The 19,286-nt window shown below is 42.2% G+C and overlaps 1 protein-coding gene across 2 annotated transcripts; it reads left to right on the plus strand.

Annotated features, from left to right (window-relative positions):
- The first annotated feature begins 906 nt into the window (after positions 1-906).
- Positions 907-19,020, plus strand: TMIE (transmembrane inner ear). Of its 2 annotated transcripts, none has more exons than XM_039388336.1 (4): positions 907-1,317; positions 11,728-11,845; positions 17,084-17,233; positions 18,697-19,020. In XM_039388336.1, exons 1-4 carry the CDS (start codon positions 1,219-1,221, stop codon positions 18,801-18,803), a joined length of 474 nt encoding a protein of 157 aa, XP_039244270.1. In that variant the 5' UTR covers positions 907-1,218; the 3' UTR covers positions 18,804-19,020. The 2 variants fall into 2 exon arrangements, with proteins under 2 accessions (XP_039244270.1, XP_039244271.1); XM_039388337.1 differs by having other exon boundaries at positions 18,738-19,020.
- The last annotated feature ends 266 nt before the right edge of the window (positions 19,021-19,286 follow it).

The following is a 19,286-nucleotide window of genomic DNA, read 5'->3' on the forward strand; positions in this document are numbered from 1 at the left end:
AACTTCCAACCCAGGGAACCAACAATTCTCCCAGGAGAGAAAAAAGCTTTTTGCCAATGCAACTAAATTCAATATTCAGAGGCTTTTCTTGCCTCTTCTCTCCCAGGTGGAAATGAATTTGCAAACACCTGAACACCATTAAAAAAAAGACAACAAACATCTTTCTTTACTTCTCCTTTTTGGGTTATTTTTGGTTTTTTTTCCTTAGCTGAGTGAAATGTTTTGATGTCCAGCCCCTTTGCTCTGGTGGACTGGCTCAGCATAAATTGAATTATTCAGGACAACCAAATTATCTCATTATTTATAGGATAAAGGGCCTTTTCCCAACATTCCAGGGGTTTCTTTAGCAGCTGAAAATGTCTGAGTTTGAAAGGTCTGCATATGGGTAGGTTCGGATGGGATATTGGGAAGAAATTCTTGGCTGGGAGGGTGGTGACGGACTGGAATGGATTTTTTCCCAGAGAAGCTGTGGCTTGCCCTGGAATCCTGGACGTTTCCAAGGCCAGGTTGGATCCAACTGGGACCGGGGAACGTGTCAGGGGGGTTGGAACTGAGTGATCTTTAAGGTCCCTTCCAACCCAACCCACTCTGGGACTTCTTGCATCCATAAAATCGGGTGACATTGTGGATCGTGGCAACAAATCCTTCAGCTTCCAAGAACCTGCATGGGCGAAAGATGCTTTTAACATCCCGAGATATCCAACCCTCATCTCCAGCCCCACTGGACTGGGGGCGCTCTGATGCTGCTGATGCATCAGCTTGGCTTTCATCCCTCTATTTTATTAAGGGAAGAGAATTCCCTCACCAAAGCAGGAGCAAAACAAGAGCACCAGAGCTGGAATCGCTCAGGCAGCTGTTAATATATATATATATACATAAAAGAGGAAAATCGAGGGTTTAATAAGTGAATTCCCCTCCTCTGGGCGGGCAGGGAGAGCTCCCAGTGCTCCTTTGCTCCTGCATCCCCCTCTCTCCAAGCCTGGCTCGAGGAGCAGCCCAGCTCTGTAAGTGACACCGGGCTAATTAATTAATTAATGACTCCCCGGCGTCGCCTCCGCGGCTGCTGGGATAGAGAGGGAGGCAGGAAAAAAAAGGGCTGGGACAGCCCGGAGCTGCTGCTGCTGCTGGGAAATGCTGAGCTGTGCTCCGAGCTGGCTGAGTCCTTCATAACCCTGCCCTGCCTCGGGCTCAGCCCTGGAAAAATCCCGGGAAGAGAAGATGGCGTGGGATCCAGGCTGGCAGCATCTTCCCTCCTGGGTGGGATCCTCCTGCCTCGTCCTGTCCTGCTCCCGAGCTGCCCTGGCACAGTTAATCGAGGTAAGGAGTGGCTTTTCCCGGGGCTTGGGATGTTCCAGGATTGTTGGGTTTTCTTTTCCCGGGGCTTGGGATGCTACAGGAATGTGGGGTTTTCTTTTCCCGGGGCTTGGGGTGCTCCAGGAATGTAGTTTTTTTTTTTTTCCCGGGGCTTGGGATGCTCCAGGAATGCGGGGGTTTTCTTTTCCCGGGGCTTGGGATGCTCCAGGATTGTAGGGGTTTTCTTTTCCCGGGGCTTGGGATGTTCCAGAAGTGTGGGGTTTTCTTTTCCCGGGCTCAGGATGCTCCAGGAATGTGGGGTTTTCTTTTCCCGGGGCTTGGACTGCTCCAGGAATGTGGGGGTTTTCTTTTCCTGGGGCTTGGGATGCTCCAGGAATGTGGGGTTTTTTCCAGGCAGGACGGGTAGGATGGATGGATGGATGGATGGATGGATGGACAGCAGGGGATTTAAGGTGGCTCTAAAGGGGTTGGAGGTTCTTTGGGAGGCTCAAAAAACTGGGAAGAAGGAGCTTTGGAAGGGGTTTTAGCCCGGTTCCAACAAGTGGCACATGTCAGGGATCAGGGGGAGCCGGGAAAGACCAGGAATGATCCTGGTCATAAAGACCAGGGATGATCCCAGTGATCCCACCCCTGGATGCACCTGCCCCAGGGAAATGTTTGGGGGCATTTTCCTCCTTCTTCCCTTCCCTCATTCCCTCTGGTTCTGCACAAACAGGAACTTTGGAGGTGAAATTCCTGCCCCAGCTCAGCTCCAGAGCTTTTCCCTGAGGATGACTGTGCACTCCCAGGGCCTCAGTTCCCTGGGGAAAGGCTGGGATGGAGGGAAAGGCTGGGATGGAGGGAAAGGCTGGGATGGAGGGAAAGGCTGGGATGGAGGGAAAGGCTGGGATGGAGGGAAAGGCTGGGATGGAGGGGAAAAGCAGCTTCACAGAAGGGAGAATCCTGCTTGGAAAAACAACCCTCCAGAATTCCAGCTGCCGACAGTTTTGCAACCCAACCCTCTGCTTGTGTCACTTTAAAGTGAACTAATTCCAGATTTTCCAACAAATTCCTGTTTAATTGGGCCATAAGATCCCCAGCAAGGCAGGCAGGGACCTCAAACTCCTTCCCAAACTGCTGGAAACGTTATTCCCAGTTTTTCCTGAGCTGTTCAACCTCTCTCAAGGTGACAAGTGAGGCAGAACTTTCTCTTACCGAGCACATTTCCCAAAATATGCTCCACTACCCCTGTGCAGGTGCAGCATCCACCCACCAGGATGTTCCCTTTCCTTGCATCCCAGACACATTTTGCAGGAATTGCCCTCGTGCCAAAGCCAAACAAAGAGAGGCCCCTAAACTGCCAGAATTGTTATAAACCAGGTGTCATTTTAGGGCCTGTTTTTTACTAAAACCAGCCTTTCTTGATCTGAGGCTCTGCAAGGGCTTTGTCCTATAAATAATGAGATAATTTGGTTGTCCTGAATAATTCAATTTATGCTGAGCCAGTCCACCAGAGCAAAGGGGCTGGACATCAAAACATTTCACTCAGCTAAGGAAAAAAAAAAAACAAAAATAACCCAAAAAGGAGAAGTAAAGAAAGATGTTTGTTGTTTTTTTTTAATGGTGTTCAGGTGTTTACAAATTCATTTCCACCTGGGAGAGAAGAGGCAAGAAAAGCCTCTGAATATTGAATTTAATTGCATTGGCAAAAAGCTTTTTTTCTCCTGGAAGAATTGTCGGTCCCCTGGGTTGGAAGTTTAGCTGGGCAAGGATTAGGGAGTTCTCCTGGCACTGGGTGAATTTGGAAATAAAATCATGGAATCCCAGCATGGTTTGGGTTGGGAAGGACCTTAAAGACCCAGGTCCAGCCCAGGGACACTTTCCACTATCCCAGGTTGCTCCAACCTGGCCTTGGACACTTCCAGGGATGGAGCAGCCACAGCTTACCTGGGAAAAAATCCATTCCAGTCCCCCCCAGCCAAGAATTCCTTCCCAATATCCCACCCAAACCTACCCATATGCAGACCTTTCAAACTCAGACATTTTCAGCTGCTAAAGAAACCCCTGGAATGTTGGGAAAAGGCCCTTTTCCAGTGTCACCCCAAGAAAACTGAAGACAGGAGAACACATTTTGCCTTTTTCTCCCCCTTTTCCCGGGGCTGCTCAGACCTTGCATCCAGCTCCCAGAAAATACCCCCCCTTCCATGAAATTCCTGTGGCTTTCCACCTTCCCACACATTCCTGCCAGGATAACTGATGCCTTTTAGGAAGCAGGGAGCTCCCCCAGGGCAGGAGGGCTGAGGAGGCAGCAGTTTGTAACATCCCTGCTCACCTCCAATGTGCCCAAGGGACGCTCTGGAAACATCCCTGGAAAGAGGGAGGGAGGAAAATCCACATTTCCAGCACTTCTAATATGGAATTCTCTCCTTCTAAAGGTCAATAGAACCCTCATCACTCCTTGTCTTCATCCCTCTTTTGGGGCAGGGCTGAAAATCCCAGAGCTGAAAACCAGAGCTGAGAAAATCCCAAGATTATTTGGGATGATCCTTCGGGTCCCTTCCAACCCCAACCATTCCATGGTTCCACTCCATAATTTATCCCACTTAAATTCACTCATTATGACCTTTTTTCCCCCCTATTTACTGACCTGGGAAGGAAACTCAGATCAATTCTTTATTAGAATTGCCCATTTGCACTCGGTGACCTCGGAGGACTTTCCAACCTCAGGGATTCTGGGATCATTCCTGTGTTTCCAGCGTTGCATTTGGACCCTGCCAGGGTTGGGATGCCCTCACCAGAGACATTTTTCCCTCCTGGATGGATGTCCCTTGCTGGATTCTCCATCTCCTGCTTAGAAGGAAAGGCAGGGAAAGAACATTTCTGTGCCTTTATTTAAATCTCCACCTTCCTGAGCCATCCGTGGCTTTTGGATGTGGAACCAAATCCAATTAAGGGATAAATATTGTTAATTGTTCAGGGAAACACCAACACCAATCAAGCCTAATTAGAAGGGACATTAAAAAAAAAAAAAAAGACCTCAAAAAGGGGTGCCTTTTACTCTTTTTCTTCTCTGCTGCTTAAATAAAACTCCTGCATCCAACAACTCCCTCCTTTTCCACTGGGAATGATCCCTCTGCTCCCCCCTCCCCAGCACTGACAGGTCCCACCTGCCTGAAGTGAATCAGAAGGGAGCAATAGTGATATTTTTAATTATTTGGGAGGTAGGAGAACCAATGTCAAACTGTTCTGACCTAAAAATGCCACTTGCCTGGGAAGGATTGAATGGTTTGGGATTTAGGAGATGTTTTGCAGCCCCGAGTTTCCAAGCTCAGGGCAGATCCAGCTCCTTGTGGAATAGTTTTTTTCACCTCCCAACCCTTTTTTGGGCGCTTGGAGAAGCAGAAGAAAGACCAGGATGTCAAAATAGTCCAACCTTGACTCTGATTTTAGTTCCCCCATCCCCAAAAACAGCCCTACGGGGTTGGAAACCCAAAACAAGGGGCAGCAACAGGCCCCCAACCCCTGCCAGGGAGCCACTTGATCCCTGGGACACCCCAAAAATCCTCTTCCCTGCTCCCAGTCCCGGAGATCAAGCACAGACCTGGATCCAGGGCAGGATTTATTTGCTCTAAATCGAGAATCTGGAAACTGGATCCCCAAATCTGAGCTGGGCACTGCAGGCTCTGCTTCGAATCCCTGAAATAATCATTGATTTATTATTTATTATCAGCTCTGGAGATGTTTCCTCAGTGAATAAGCTTCAGGAAGTGTCCCTTTCCCGCAGAAAAAAAAGCCTGGAGTAACTAGGCCAGGCTTAACTACTTGCACCATGCATTTTGAAGCCCCTAAGTCGGGGTAAATGGATTTTCTTCAGGGGGGAGAGGTTTAACTTGAGGGTTAAGACCCAAAAACATGCAATTTTGGCCTCAGCAAGTGCTCTGGGTGCTCCAGCCTCCAGCCCTGCCAGGGAAACCCCAACAACAGGCACGGAATTCCAGGATGGTTTGGGTTGGAAGGACCTTGAAGCTCATCCCATTCCAACCTTCCCCCCAGACCGGGTTTCTCATCCACCTTTGGCCTCAGTATTTCTCCCTGGCGTTGGTTTCCCTTCCCTAAAATTGGGGATCCAACCTTATTTTGGGCACTGTGTTACATTCCAGCTGTTTTCCAGCTGCTGCCACAGAGGGTGCAGCTCTTCCACCCGCATTCCCTGGAATATTCACCAATCCCTACATCATTTTCTCCTCTACATTTCAGTCCAGGCTCCTAAGCCAGAATTTTCTCTTTTCTATAAACACAATGAAACCCTGTGTTTTAGCCCAGAGCCTCCTCGTTATTCCTTAAATTCTGCTCCATCCCAGTTCCTCCTGGACTCCCAACTTTCTCCCATCCCTATGGACACTGGTGGCAACATTGCCCTGAGGTTGATCCCAGGTGTGTTTGCAGCTTTTCCTTTGATATATTCTCATTTTCTTGCCTTCCAAAGCCTTTCCATGTTGAATTATCCCCTGAAAGCTGCCAGTGCTGCTTCTTCCCTGAATTTTCCATGTTCCCAACAGCCTCCTTCACCTAAGGATGACTCCCTGAAGCCTGAGACCCTCTGCAGAGGACTTCCCACCTTCTTCCAGTCCTCTTTGGTTCAGTGCAACTGCTTTGCATGGATAAAGCAATGTCCACATTCCACTCCTGGACCACATTCCATCCCCTTTGACGGAATTCTGGGGTTTTTTTCCACTTCTGGATCACATTCCATCACCTCTGATGGAACTCTGGGTGGTTTTTCCCTCTGTCTTCCACTCCTGGACCACATTCCATCCCCTCTGATGGATCTTTGATGAATCTCTGGGTGTTTTTTCCCTCCATCCTCCACTCTTGGACCACATTCCATCCCCTTTGATGGATCTCTGGGTGTTTTTTCCCCTCCATCTTCCACTCTTGGACCACATTCCATCACCTTTGGTGGAACTCTGAGTGGTTTTTTCCCTCCATGTTCCACTTCTGGACCACATTCCAATACACTTGATGGAATTATGGGTGGGTTTTCCCTTCATCTTCCACTCTTGGACCACATTCCATCCCCTTTGATGGAACACTGGGTGGTTTTTCCCCTCCATTCTCCACTCTTGGACCACATTCCATCCCCTCTGATGGGACTCTGGGTGGTTTTTCCCTCCATCTTCCAATCCTGGACCACATTCCATCCTCTTTGATGGAACTCTGGGTGGTTTCTTCCCTCTATTTTCCACTTCTGGACCACATTCCATCCCCTGGAACTCTGAGTGATTTTTCCCTCCATCCTCCACTTCTGAACCACATTCCATCCCCTCTGATGGAACTCTGGGTGGTTTCCCCTCCATCCTCCACTGTTGGACCACATTCCATCCTCTTTGATGGAACTCTTGGTGGTTTTTCCCCTCCATTCTCCACTCTTGGACCACATTCCATCCCCTTTGATGGAACACTGGGTGGTTTTTCACTCCATCTTCTACTCTTGGTCCACATTCCATCACCTCTGATGGAATTCTGAGTGGTTTTTCCCTCCATCTTCCACTCTGGGATCACATTCCATTCCCTGGAACTCTGGGTGTTTTTCCCCTCCATCTTCCTCCCTTGGACCACATTCCATCCCCTCTGATGGAATTCTGGGTGGTTTTTCCCTCCATCTTCCAATCCTGGATCACATTCCATCCTCTCTGATGGAACTCTGGGTGGTTTCTTCCCTCTATTTTCCACTTCTGGACCACATTCCATCCCCTGGAACTCTGAGTGGTTTTTCCCTCCATCCTCCACTTCTGAACCACATTGCATCCCCTCTGATGGAACTCTGGGTGGTTTTTCCCTCCATCCTCCACTCCTGGACCACATTCCATCCCCTTTATGGAATTCTGGGTGGTTTTCCCCTCCATCTTCCTCCCTTGGACCACATTCCATCCCCTCTGATGGAACTCTAGGTGGTTTTTCCCCTCCATTCTCCACTCTTGGACCACATTCCATCCCCTTTGATGGGATTTGATGGTTTTTCCCTCCATCTTCCAATCCTGGATCCCATTCCATCCTCTCTGATGGAACACTGGGTATTTTTTCCCTCCTTCCTCCACTTCTGGACCACATTCCATCCCCTGGAACTCTGAATGTTTTTTCCCTCCATCTTCCAATCCTGGACCACATTCCATCCCCTTTAATGGAATTCTGAGTGGTTTTTCCCTCCATCTCCAATTCTGGACCACGTTCCATCCCCTCTGATGGAACTCTGGGTGATTTTTCCCTCCGTCTTCCACTCTTGGACCACATTCCGTGACCTTTGATGGAATTCTGGGTGGTTTTTCCACTCCTGGACCACATTCCATCCCCTTTGATGGAATTCTGGGTGGATTTTCCCCTCCATCTTCCACTCTTGGACCACATTTCATCACTTCTGATGGAACTCTGGGTACTTTTTTCCCCTCCATCTTCCACTGTGGGACCACATTCCATCACCTTTGATGGAATTCTGGGTGGTTTTTTCCCTCCACCTTCCACTTCTGGATCATATTCCATCACTTTTGAGGGAACTCTGGGTGGTTTTCCCACTTCTGGACCACATTCCATCCCCTTTGATGGAACACTGGGTAATTTTTCCCTCCATCTTCCACTCTTGGACCACATTCCATCCCCTTGAATGGAATTCTGAGTGTTTTTTCCCTCCATCTTCCACTCTTGGACCAGATTCCATGACCTTTGATGGAATTCTGGGTGGTTTTTTCCCTTCCCTGCATAAGGATCACCTTCTCCTGGTTTTCTTTCCCTTCCTCACCCCTTATCCCTTTATCCCAATCCAACCATTCCATTCTCTTGACATTCACTGCTGAGCCCAAATCAGCGACTCCAAACCCTGACATTTATTCCCAGGCACAAATCAGCAGCTCCAGGTCTTGCCCTTCATTCCCAAGCACAAACCAGCACTTCCAAGTTCCTGAAGCTCCTAAGAATTCCTTCCATCAGGATGGAGATTTTTTTTTTTTTTTAGGATGTTTTACTCCAAAAGGAGCAGCAGAAATTTTAACCTTGTTGTTTCTTCCCTCCTGTTGGAGGTTCTGCTGTTCCTCCCCTCCAGCAATTCCTTCAGAATTCCATAACCTGGCAACTGCTCCAATCATTATCCATCCTGTTTCCACAGTGATCCAGAGTCTCAGACCGTCCTGCTGGTGCCCCACAATTGCTGGAGATCCAATGTCAGCACATCCCTTCCCATTTGGTTTTATTCCCATCCTTTTATTCCCATTCCCAACCTTTTACTAGTCCAAGAGTTTTCTCATCATTCCTCCACGTCTCAGACTGGAGAATATTTAAGTATCAAAGGAATTCCCACTACACAGAGCGATTAAGTTTGGAAAGTCATTCCTGGAGCACTTCCAGGGCTGGGGATTCCACCCCCTCTCCCTTCCAATATCTGTCTCCCTTTCCCAGTTGTCCATCAGAGACAAGTCTGGAAGGAAAGATCCATCCTTTGGGCAACTGAGCTCCACAAAACGACCCAAATAAATCAAAATAATTTATATTTATCCTGTGGGTCGGATTGAGGCTTCCCCATGCTGGGATCAGGAGTAAGGAAAGCTGATCCAAGGCAGGAAGGAAATTTAGATCTCCGGGGTCAAGACATGAATTAAACAGAATTTTCTGACCCTCAAACTGTGCCCTGATCCCTCCTCCCGGGGCTTCGTCCGCTGCAGCTTCTCCAATTCCAGTTCCAATTCCAGTTCCAGTTCCAATTCCAATTCCAATTCTGATTCCAATTCCAGTTCCAATTCCAATTCCAGTTCCAATTCCAGTTCCAATTCCAATTCCAATTCCAGTTCCAGTTCCAATTCCAGTTCCAATTCCAATTTCAATTCCGATTCCAATTTCAATTCCAATTCCAGTTCCAGTTCCAATTCCAATTCCAATTCCAGTTCCAATTCCAGTTCCAATTCCGATTCCAATTCCAATTCTGATTCCAGTTCCAATTCCAATTCCAATTCCAATTCTTTGTTGCTGGAGAAATCCAAATAAATCCCACATTTTAAAAGGGAGATCTTTCAGTGCCAGATCCCACAAATTCCTCCCTCTTAGGTCATCCCAGGTGCCTCTACGAGCTCTCACCACTCTGGCCACGCTTCCTTTCCTCCCTTAGTTACAATTCCAGTTTTTAATCCAGGGAAAAGGGCGACGCCCCAAATTCCAAGGGGATGCTGGTTGATTCCAAGAAAAGCAGAGGAAGAGCCAGGCTCAGGCAGCTCTGATGGATTCCGAGCAGGATCTCCTGGGAGCCAAAGCACTGCAGACACTGCAGGACTCATCCTGCATTAGGGGAGACTGAAATATGGTTTGTGTTGCCCGGAGAGAGGTAATTGGAGAGCGGCTCCAGCTCGGATTCGCTCCGGGATATCCGTTACAGGCTGGAAGAGCACTTGGATGGGCTGGCACAGGAAGGGCACAGCAGGAAATCAGATGGTTAGGAGGGTTTTTTTTTTAGAAATGAAGTGTTTTCAGCTTTTAGCAGCTTTTTACAAGGAGCGACAGGATGCGGGGAATGGCTTCCCACTGCCAGAGGGCAGGGAGAGATGGGATTTGGGAAGGAATTCCTGGCTGGGAGGGAGGGGAGGGCCTGGCACAGGTTGTAAGAGGAGGAAGGAAAAATGTGCAGGAAAAAGCTAAGACAAAATCTGTAAGAAAAATCTAAAAGGATATGTAAGAAAAGTCTAGGAAAAGTATGTAAAAAAATGCATAAGAAATAGGTAAGAAAAATTGTAAGAAATATATAGGAAAAATATAAGAAATATATAGGAAAAATATGTAAGGAATATAGAGGAAAAAATCTGTAAAAAATATAAGAAATATATAAGAAAAATTATGTTAAAATATAAGAAATGTATAGGAAAAATATGTAGGAAATGTAAGAAATATATAGGAAAAATTATGTAAAAATATAAGAAATATATAAGAAAAAATATGTAAAAATATAAGAAATATATAAGAAAAATATGTAAAAAATATAAGAAATGTATAGGAAAAATATGTAAAAAATATAAGAAATATATAAGAAAAATATGTAAAAAACAGAAGAAATATGTAGGAAAAATATGTAAAAAATATAAGAAATATATAATAAAAAAGTAAAAAACATGAGAAATATATAAGAAAAATTTGTAAAAAATATAAGAAATATATAGGAAAAATAAGTAAAAAATATAAGAAATATATAGGAAAAAATATGTAAAAATATAAGAAATATATAAGAAAAATGTGTAAAAACCATAAGAAATATATAGGACAAAATATGTAAAAAATATAAGAAATATATAAGAAAAATATATAAAGGATATAAGAAATATATAAGAAAAATATGTAAAAATATATAAGAAAATTTGTAATAAATATATAAGAAAAATATGTAAAAATATAAGAAAGAGACAAGAAAAAATATAAGAAATAGATAAGAAAAATATAAGAGATAAGAAAAATATAAGATATATATAAGAAATATATAAGAAAAATATGTAAAAACCATAAGAAATATATAGGAAAAATATGTAAAAAATATAAGAAATATATAAGAAAAAATTAAAAATATAAGAAATAGATAAGAAAAATTTGTAAAAAATATAAGAAATATATAGGAAAAAATAAGTAAAAAATATAAGAAATATATAGGAAAAAATATGTAAAAATATAAGAAATATATAAGAAAAATGGTTAAAAACTATAAGAAATATATAGAAAAAACATGTAAAAAATATAAGAAATTTATAGGAAAAATATGTAAAAATATAAGAAATACATAGGAAAAAATATGTAATATAAGAAGTAGATAAGAAAAATATGTTAAAAATATGAGAAATAGATAAGAAAAATTGTAAGAAATAGATAAGAAAATATATGTAAAAACATAAGAAATAGATAAGAAAAATATAAGAAATGGATAAGAAAAATATGTAAAAATATAAGAAATATATACAAAAATTATAAGAAATATATAAGAAATGGATAAGAAAAATATGTAAGAAAAAATATATTAAAAATAAGAAAAATATGAGAAAAATATATTTAAAAAATAAGAAAAAATATGAGAAAAAATATATTAAAAAATAAGAAAAATATGAGAAAAAATGTATTAAAAATAAGAAAAATATGATAAAATATATTAGAAATAAGAAAAATATGATAAAAAATATATTAAAAATAAGAAAAATATGATAAAAATATATTGAAAAATAAGAAAAATATGAGAAAAATATATTAAAAAATAAGAAAAAATATGAGAAAAAATATAAGGAAAAAATAAAAATATAAGGAAAAAATATGAGAAATTCCCTCTTGAGCCACAGAAATGAACTCTTTAGAAAAAGCTGGCGCTTTGAGAACAGCAAAAAGATTTCCTTTGTGAGCATGACAATTCCCTCTGTCCCTCTCTCCCAGGCCACCACGGAGCCCCCCAAGAAGAAGCCGGACCCCGTGACCTCGGAGACCGTCGTGATCTGGGGGCTCCGGCTCTGGATGGTGGTCGGAATCTTTGCCCTCTTTGTCCTGGCAGTCAGTAAGTCCTCGTTCCCGGGGGAATTAGGGCAGGATTTGCTCCTGGACGTCACCGTGGGGCTCTTTGGGACATCCCAGGGATGCACACGAGGGGATTCTGGAGCAGGAGAGGCAGCCGGGATCCAAGGCAGGAAGGAAATTTAGATCTCTGGGGTCAAGACATTAATTAAGCAGAATTTTCTGACCCTCAAACCGTGCCCTGATCCCTCCTCCCGGGGTTTTGTCCGCTGCGGCTTCTCCAATTCCAGTTCCAGTTCCAGTTCCAGTTCCAATTCCGATTCCAATTCCAATTCCAATTCCAGTTCCAATTCCAATTCCAATTCCAATTCCAGTTCCAGTTCCAATTCCGATTCCAATTCTGATTCCAATTCCAATTCCAATTCCAATTCTGATTCCAATTCCAATTCCAATTCCAGTTCCAATTCCAATTCCAATTCCAGTTCCAATTCCAGTTCCAATTCCAATTCCAATTCCAATTCCAATTCTTTGTTGCTGAAGAAATCCAAATAAATCCCACATTCTAAAAGGGAGATCTTTTGGTGTCAGATCCCACAAATTCCTCCCTCTTTGGTCAGCCCAGGTGCCTCTACGAGCTCTCACCACTCTGGCCACGCTTCCTTTCCTCCCTTAGTTACAATTCCAGTTTTTAATCCAGGGAAAAGGGAGACGCCCCAAATTCCAAGGGGATGCTGGTTGATTCCAAGAAAAGCAGAGGAAGAGCCAGGCTCAGGCAGCTCTGATGGATTCTGAGCAGGATCTCCTGGGAGCCAAAGCACTGCAGACACTGCAGGACTCATCCTGCATTAGGGCGAGACTGAAATATGGTTTGTGTTCCTTGAGGGAACTACCATGGATTCATCCCATGCAGCTCCAGGCTGGGCCAGAGGGGCTGGAGAGCAGCCAGGCAGGAAGGGAGCTGGGAGTGGGGATGGCCAGGGAGCTGAACAGGAGCCCGAGTGTGCCCAGGGGGACAAGAGGGCCAATGGATCCTGGCCTGGCTCAGGAACAGGGTGGCCAACAGGGCCAGGGAAGGGATTCTGCCCCTGGACTCAGCGCTGGGGAGGCCACCCCTGGAGTGCTGTGTCCAGTTCTGGGCCCTCAGCTCAGGAAGGACATGGAGGGGCTGGAGCAGGGCCAGGGAAGAGCAACAAGGCTGGGGAAGGGACTGGAGCACAAGTGCTGTGAGGAGAGGCTGAGGGAGCTGGGGGGGCTCAGCCTGGAGAAGAGGAGGCTCAGGGGAGACCTCCTCACTCTCTGCAACTCCCTGACAGGAGGGGGGAGCCAGGGGGGGGTTGGTCTCTTTTCCCAGGCAACCATCAGCAAGACAAGAGGGCTGGGTCTGCAGCTGTGCCAGGGGAGGGTTAGGTTGGACATTAGGAAGAATTTCTTTGCAGAGAGGGTGCTCAGCCATTGGAATGGGCTGCCCAGGGAAGGGGGGGATTCTCCATCCCTGGAGGTTTTTAAGCTGAGACTGGATGTGGCATCAGTGCCATGGGCTGGGAACCACAGCGGGGTTGGATCAAGGGTTGGACTGGATGATCTCGGAGGTCCCTTCCAACCCAGCTGATTCCATGATTCCATGATTCTATGATTCCATGACTCCATGATTCCATGATTCCATGATTCCATGATTCCATGACTCCATGATTCCATGATTCCATGATTCCATGATTCCATGATTCCATGATTCCATGATTCTATGATTCCATGATTCTCTGATTCCATGATTCCATCCTCCAGTGCGGCTCCCCTGGAATGTTGCAGTGCTCTCGTCATTCCCAGCTCCCAGGAGGAACCAAGTTGTTTCTTTCCTATTTTTCCTTTTTTTTTTTTTAAAAAAAAAATTTTATTGTTTTAAACATACTGTTGATGAGAGAAATTAGGGATAAAAATCCTAATTAACGTGGCCACGGGGATATTTGGTTTAATCCCACACCCCTCTTTTTGTGGATTTTTGAGTGTGCTCTTAATTTACTTCAATTAGGAACCAAAATGTTTTAGTTTCGCCAAAGTGGGAATAAACTCAAAGCCCTCATTTCAGCCCAAACATCTCAATATTTGTGGTGGAAAATCAGGTTGGACATTTGCTCTGTTGCTGATAGAATTTTTTTTTGGAGGGGGCTGTTTCTCAGCTCCTCCAGCCTGAGAAATATTGGATTTGATTATTAGGAGGATAGAAAAGAATGAAAAACATGAAAATAATGAAAATGTGCTAAAATCCAAAAAGGAACAAGCCTCTTCATTATTTTCCAAGTCAAGGGGTTTTAATATGTATTGAAGAACAAAAATATATCACATAAATATATTAATATATAAATATAAATAACTCATTATCATCATAGAGAGCAAAAAATTGACTCTTCTAAGAAAGGCAGAAAAGTGATTTGTGGAAGTCAAACAGCAAAGAAATCCACGGCATAGTATGAAAAGAAAGAGAAAAAAAAGGTGTATTTTAATTGTGCAGTTCATGGGAGGGGCTGATTATGAGAAACTCATGGATTATTAACACAGAAAAGCTGAGAAAATGGAGAGAATTGAACATTTCTCCACTGCATTTTGTCTCACAGGATGTTTCTTCTGCTGCTTTATTGTGGTTTGATGGAAGGGAAACCATTAAATTTTTTAAAAAAAAAATATAATAATTATTACTTTATAGGGTAGAATTTTCTAATTTTATACATGCATATATAAAGTTGTACTTTCTATATAATATATTAATATATATACACTATAATACATGTATATTATATATATATACACTATAATATAAGCACACTATGAATATTTGAATATATATTAACATTTCTGCATTACATTTTGTCTCACGGGATGTTTCTCCTGCTGCTTTATTGTGGTTTGATGGAGGGGAAACCATTAAATTTGTTTAAAATAAAATATAAAAATTATTATTTTATAGAGGAGAATTTTCTAATTTTCTAGATACTATGTGAATATATATTTATATTGTAATTTATATGGATTATATTTAGATGAGACAGCATCTAGAATATAAAAATATATTTATATAAAAATATAATATATATCTTTTAAACCATTAAATTTTTTAAAACTAAACTATAACAATTATGATTTTATAAAGTAGCATTTTCTAATTTTATATATGCATATATAAAGTTGTACTTTCTATATACTATAGGAACATAAATACACTATATGAATATATAAAATGGAGAGAATTGAACATTTCTCCACTGCATTTTGTCTCACAGGATGTTTCTTCTGCTGCTTTGTGTCGTTTGATGGAGGGGAAACCATGAAATTTTTAAAAAATAAAATATAATAATTATTATTTTATAGAGTAGAATTTTCTAATTTTAAATATGAATATATGAAGTTGTATTTTCTATATACTATATGAATATACATACACTGTAATATATATATTATATATATATACTATAATATATATACACTATATGAATATTTGAATATTTGAATATATATTAACATTTCTGCATTACATTTTGTCTCACGGGATGTTTCTCCTACTGCTTTATGTGGTTTGATGGAGGGGAAACCATTAAATTTGTTTAAAATAAAATATAACAATTATTATTTTATAGAGGAGAATTTTCTAATTTTCTAGATACTATGTGAATATATATTTATATTGTAATTGATATGGATTATATTTAGATGAGACAGCATCTAGAATATAAAAATATATTTATATAAAAATATAATATATATCTTTTAAACCATTAAATTTTTTAAAACTAAAAATATAACAATTATGATTTTATAGAGTAGTATTTTCTAATTTTATATATGAATATATAAAGTTGTACTTTCTATATACTATAGGAACATAAGTACACTATATGAATATATAAAATGGAGAGAATTGAACATTCCTCCGTTACATTTTGTCTCACAGGATGTTTCTTCTGCTGCTTTGTGTGGTTTGATGGAGGGGAAACCATGACATTTTTTAAATAAAATATAACAATTATGATTTTATAGGGTAGAATTTTTTAATTTTATGTATGAATATATAAAGTTGTACTTTATATATACTAAATAAATATATATATAGTATATTAATATATAAAATTGAGAAAATTGAACATTCCTCCATTGCATTTTGTCTCACAGGATGTTTCTTCTGCTGCTTTATTGTGGTTTGATGGAGGGGAAACCATTAAATTTTTTAAAAGTAAATATAATAATTATTATTTTATAGAGTAGAATTTTCTAATATTATATATGCATATATATAGTTGTACTTTCTATATACTATATGAATATATATACACTATAATACATGTATATTATATATATATACACTATAATATATATACACTATATGAATATTTGAATATTTGAATATATATTAACATTTCTGCATTACATTTTGTCTCACAGGATGTTTCTTCTGCTGCTTTATTGTGCTTTGATGGAGGGGAAACCATGAAATTTTTTAAAATAAAATATAATAATTATTATTTTATAGAGTAGAATTTTCTAATTTTAAATATGAATATATAAAGTTGTATTTTCTATATACTATATGTATATACATACACTATAATATATATATTATATATATATACTATAATATATATACACTATATGAATATTTGAATATTTGAATATATATTAACATTTCTGCATTACATTTTGTCTCACGGGATGTTTCTCCTGCTGCTTTATGTGATTTGATGGAGGAAAAACCATGACATTTTTTAAATAAAATATAACAATTATGATTTTATAGGGTAGAATTTTTTAATTTTATATATGAATATATAAAGTTGTACTTTATATATACTAAATAAATATATATACAGTATATTAATATATAAAATGGAGAGAATTGAACATTCCTCCATTGCATTTTGTCTCACAGGATGTTTCTTCTGCTTCTTTATTGTGGTTTGGTGGAGGAGAAACCATGACATTTTTTAAAAATAAAATATAACAATTATTATTTTACGGAGTAGAATTTTCTAACTTTAGCTATGAATATCTAAAGTTGTTTTTTCTATATACCACATGAATATATAAAATTGCAGTGAGGTGACAGGCCAAAGCTGTAACCCCTCTGCGGTTTGGGAACGACCGCGGCGCCCACGTCGTTGGCAAACGAGGGCTTTTTGCTTCCTGCTCCTCAAAAAAAAAAAGCCTTAGAGAGTCATCTCCTGGCTTTTAGACCTCCAGCATCAAAGGAGTGACCTGATTAATCCAAAGGCTCCCGTTTCCTCGTTTCCCTTCCCAGTTATCACCCTGTGCTGCATCTTCAAGTGCCGGATCCCGCGCACCAAGAAGGAGATCGAGGCGCGTTACGCCCAGCGCCAGGCGGCCAAGAACTACGCCGACAAACTGGACACTGTGCCACCCCTCAACGAGCTCACCGAGATCCCTGGAGGTACCTGCCGTGCCCACACCCTCCCCAGACCCGCCTCCTCCCCTGGGGGTGGTTCCTGAGAATGTTGGAAAAGACCCCCAAGGTCATCAAGTCCAGCTTTTGAGCGAATCCCACCTTTAGGCCGTAGTCTGAAGCGCCACGTCCACCTGTTTTTTGGACACCTCCTCCCCTGGGGGTGGTTTCTGAGAAGGTCCTGCCTTGGTGGGGGTCATTGTAGGTGCCACTGTTGAGATAAACACTTCTTGCGTGAGGACAGATCCCTCCCAACATCAAGGTAAAGCTAAACCTGTGGCATTAAGACAAACCTAAACCTGCAGGTTGCTTTCTGCCTCGAATGCAAAGATCCTCCCTTGGGGTAAGTCCCCGTGGATCCTCGGGTGCAACCATTAAACCCCCTCCTGTCTGCAGATAAACCCCCTCCCAATGTTTAGATCAACCTGAACCCACTGCATTTGTGGCAGCAGACACAGACATTTAGATAAAAGGGACTTTCTCCGTTGGTACAAGTCCTTAGAAATGATACAAAGGTTGGAAAAGACCCCCAAGATCATCAAGTCCAGCTTTTGAGTGAATCCCTCCTTTAAGCCATAGTTTGAAGTGCCACATCCACCTGTTTTTTGGACACCTCCTCCTCAGGGCTTGGTTTCTGAGAAGGTCCTGCCTTGGTGGGTCTCACTGTGGGTCCTTGAGATAAACCTTTCCCGTGTGAGGACAGATTCCTCCCAATATCAAGGTAAAGCTAAACCTGTGGCATTAAGACAAGCCTAAACCTGCAGATTACTTTCTGCCTTGAATGCAAAGGTCCTCCCTTGGGGTAAGTCCACCATTAAACCCCTCCTATCTGCAGATAAACCCCCTCCCAACATTTGTCTGCTGCATTTGTGGCAGCAGACACAGACATTTCGATAAAAGGGACGTTCTCCATTGGTACAAGTCCTTAGAAATGATAAAAAGGTTGGAAAAGACCCCCAAGATCATCAAGTCCAGCTTTTGAGCGAATCCCACCTTTAAGCCGTAGTTTGAAGTGCCACATCCACCTGTTTTTGGAACACGTCCAGGGATGGGAACTCCCCCACCTCCTTGGCAGCCTGTTCCAATGTTTAACCACTCTTCCAGGGAAGAATTTCTTCCCAATATCCAACCTGAACCTCCCCTGGTGCCACCCGAGGCCGTTTCCCTTTGTCCCACCTCGTGTTTCCTGGGAAAAGAGCCCAACCTCCTCCCTGCTACAACCTCCTTCCAGGGAGCTGTGGAGTGCAACAAGCAATTCAGGTTTCAGTTTTCCAAGGAGAGGGGTCTGATTAATTTTAGGGCCCAGCTCTGGGGTTGGGGGATGTCAGCTGGAAAAAAAAAAAAAGGAGTTGCTGGAGTTCCATGTTCCCCATCCACGTTGGGATGAGCAGGAATGTTCCTGCCCGTGCTCTCTGTTGCTCTCACTCTCCTCTCCTGGTTCTGTGCCACAGGCTCTACTGAAACTCTCCTTCCTCTCTCTGGTCATGTCCAGCCCAGAGCTCTCAACTCTCTGCCTGTGCTGCAAGAAGAGGATGAGATGGCCCTGCAAGGAAATTAGGGATCTGCCTTCTCCTGCCTGTCTGTCTGTGGCTTCCCTTTTCCGCTGGGATCCGTCAGCCCTTGGACTCTCTGCTTCTCCTTTCTGCACTTTTCTCCGGTTTTAGGAGCTTTTTTTTTTCCTCTCTTTCCTGTGGCTCTGCAAACCCTGTGACCTGCTGCTCCCTAAAAACTGCGAGTTTCCTTCGTTCCAAATGGGATGTTTCCATGGATCATGGAAAGAGGCAGGTGAAAGAACTGTAGAAGTTTAGTCCTACACCAGCAAAACGCAGAACTAAGAGTTTAACAACAGGAAAACTTGCACAGAGCTCAGGGTTTCAGAGGTGTCCTGACCTCTGACCATAAATTGAGGATGGTCAGACCCCTCTGTGGAGCAGAACCCAACTGGCAGGGGGAACCCCTTGTCCACACACTTAAATTTAACCTACTCTAAAGTCCAAGGTCACCCCAAGGTGTGGTTGATTGAGTCTTACCTTGTCTGAGC

Source organism: Pipra filicauda, unplaced genomic scaffold (genome assembly GCF_003945595.2).
Source record: "Pipra filicauda isolate LSUMZ 115617 unplaced genomic scaffold, ASM394559v2 scaffold633_size201376_pilon, whole genome shotgun sequence".
Classification (NCBI taxonomy): domain Eukaryota; kingdom Metazoa; phylum Chordata; class Aves; order Passeriformes; family Pipridae; genus Pipra; species Pipra filicauda.

Coding starts and splice junctions, on each gene's coding strand:
- TMIE (XM_039388336.1), top strand. CDS start 1,219: ATGGCGTGGGATCCAGGCTGGCAGCATCTTCCCTCCTGGGTGGGATCC. Junction 1,318..11,727: donor CCCTGGCACAGTTAATCGAG/GTAAGGAGTGGC, acceptor CCTCTCTCCCAG/GCCACCACGGAGCCCCCCAA. Junction 11,846..17,083: donor CCTCTTTGTCCTGGCAGTCA/GTAAGTCCTCGT, acceptor TTCCCTTCCCAG/TTATCACCCTGTGCTGCATC.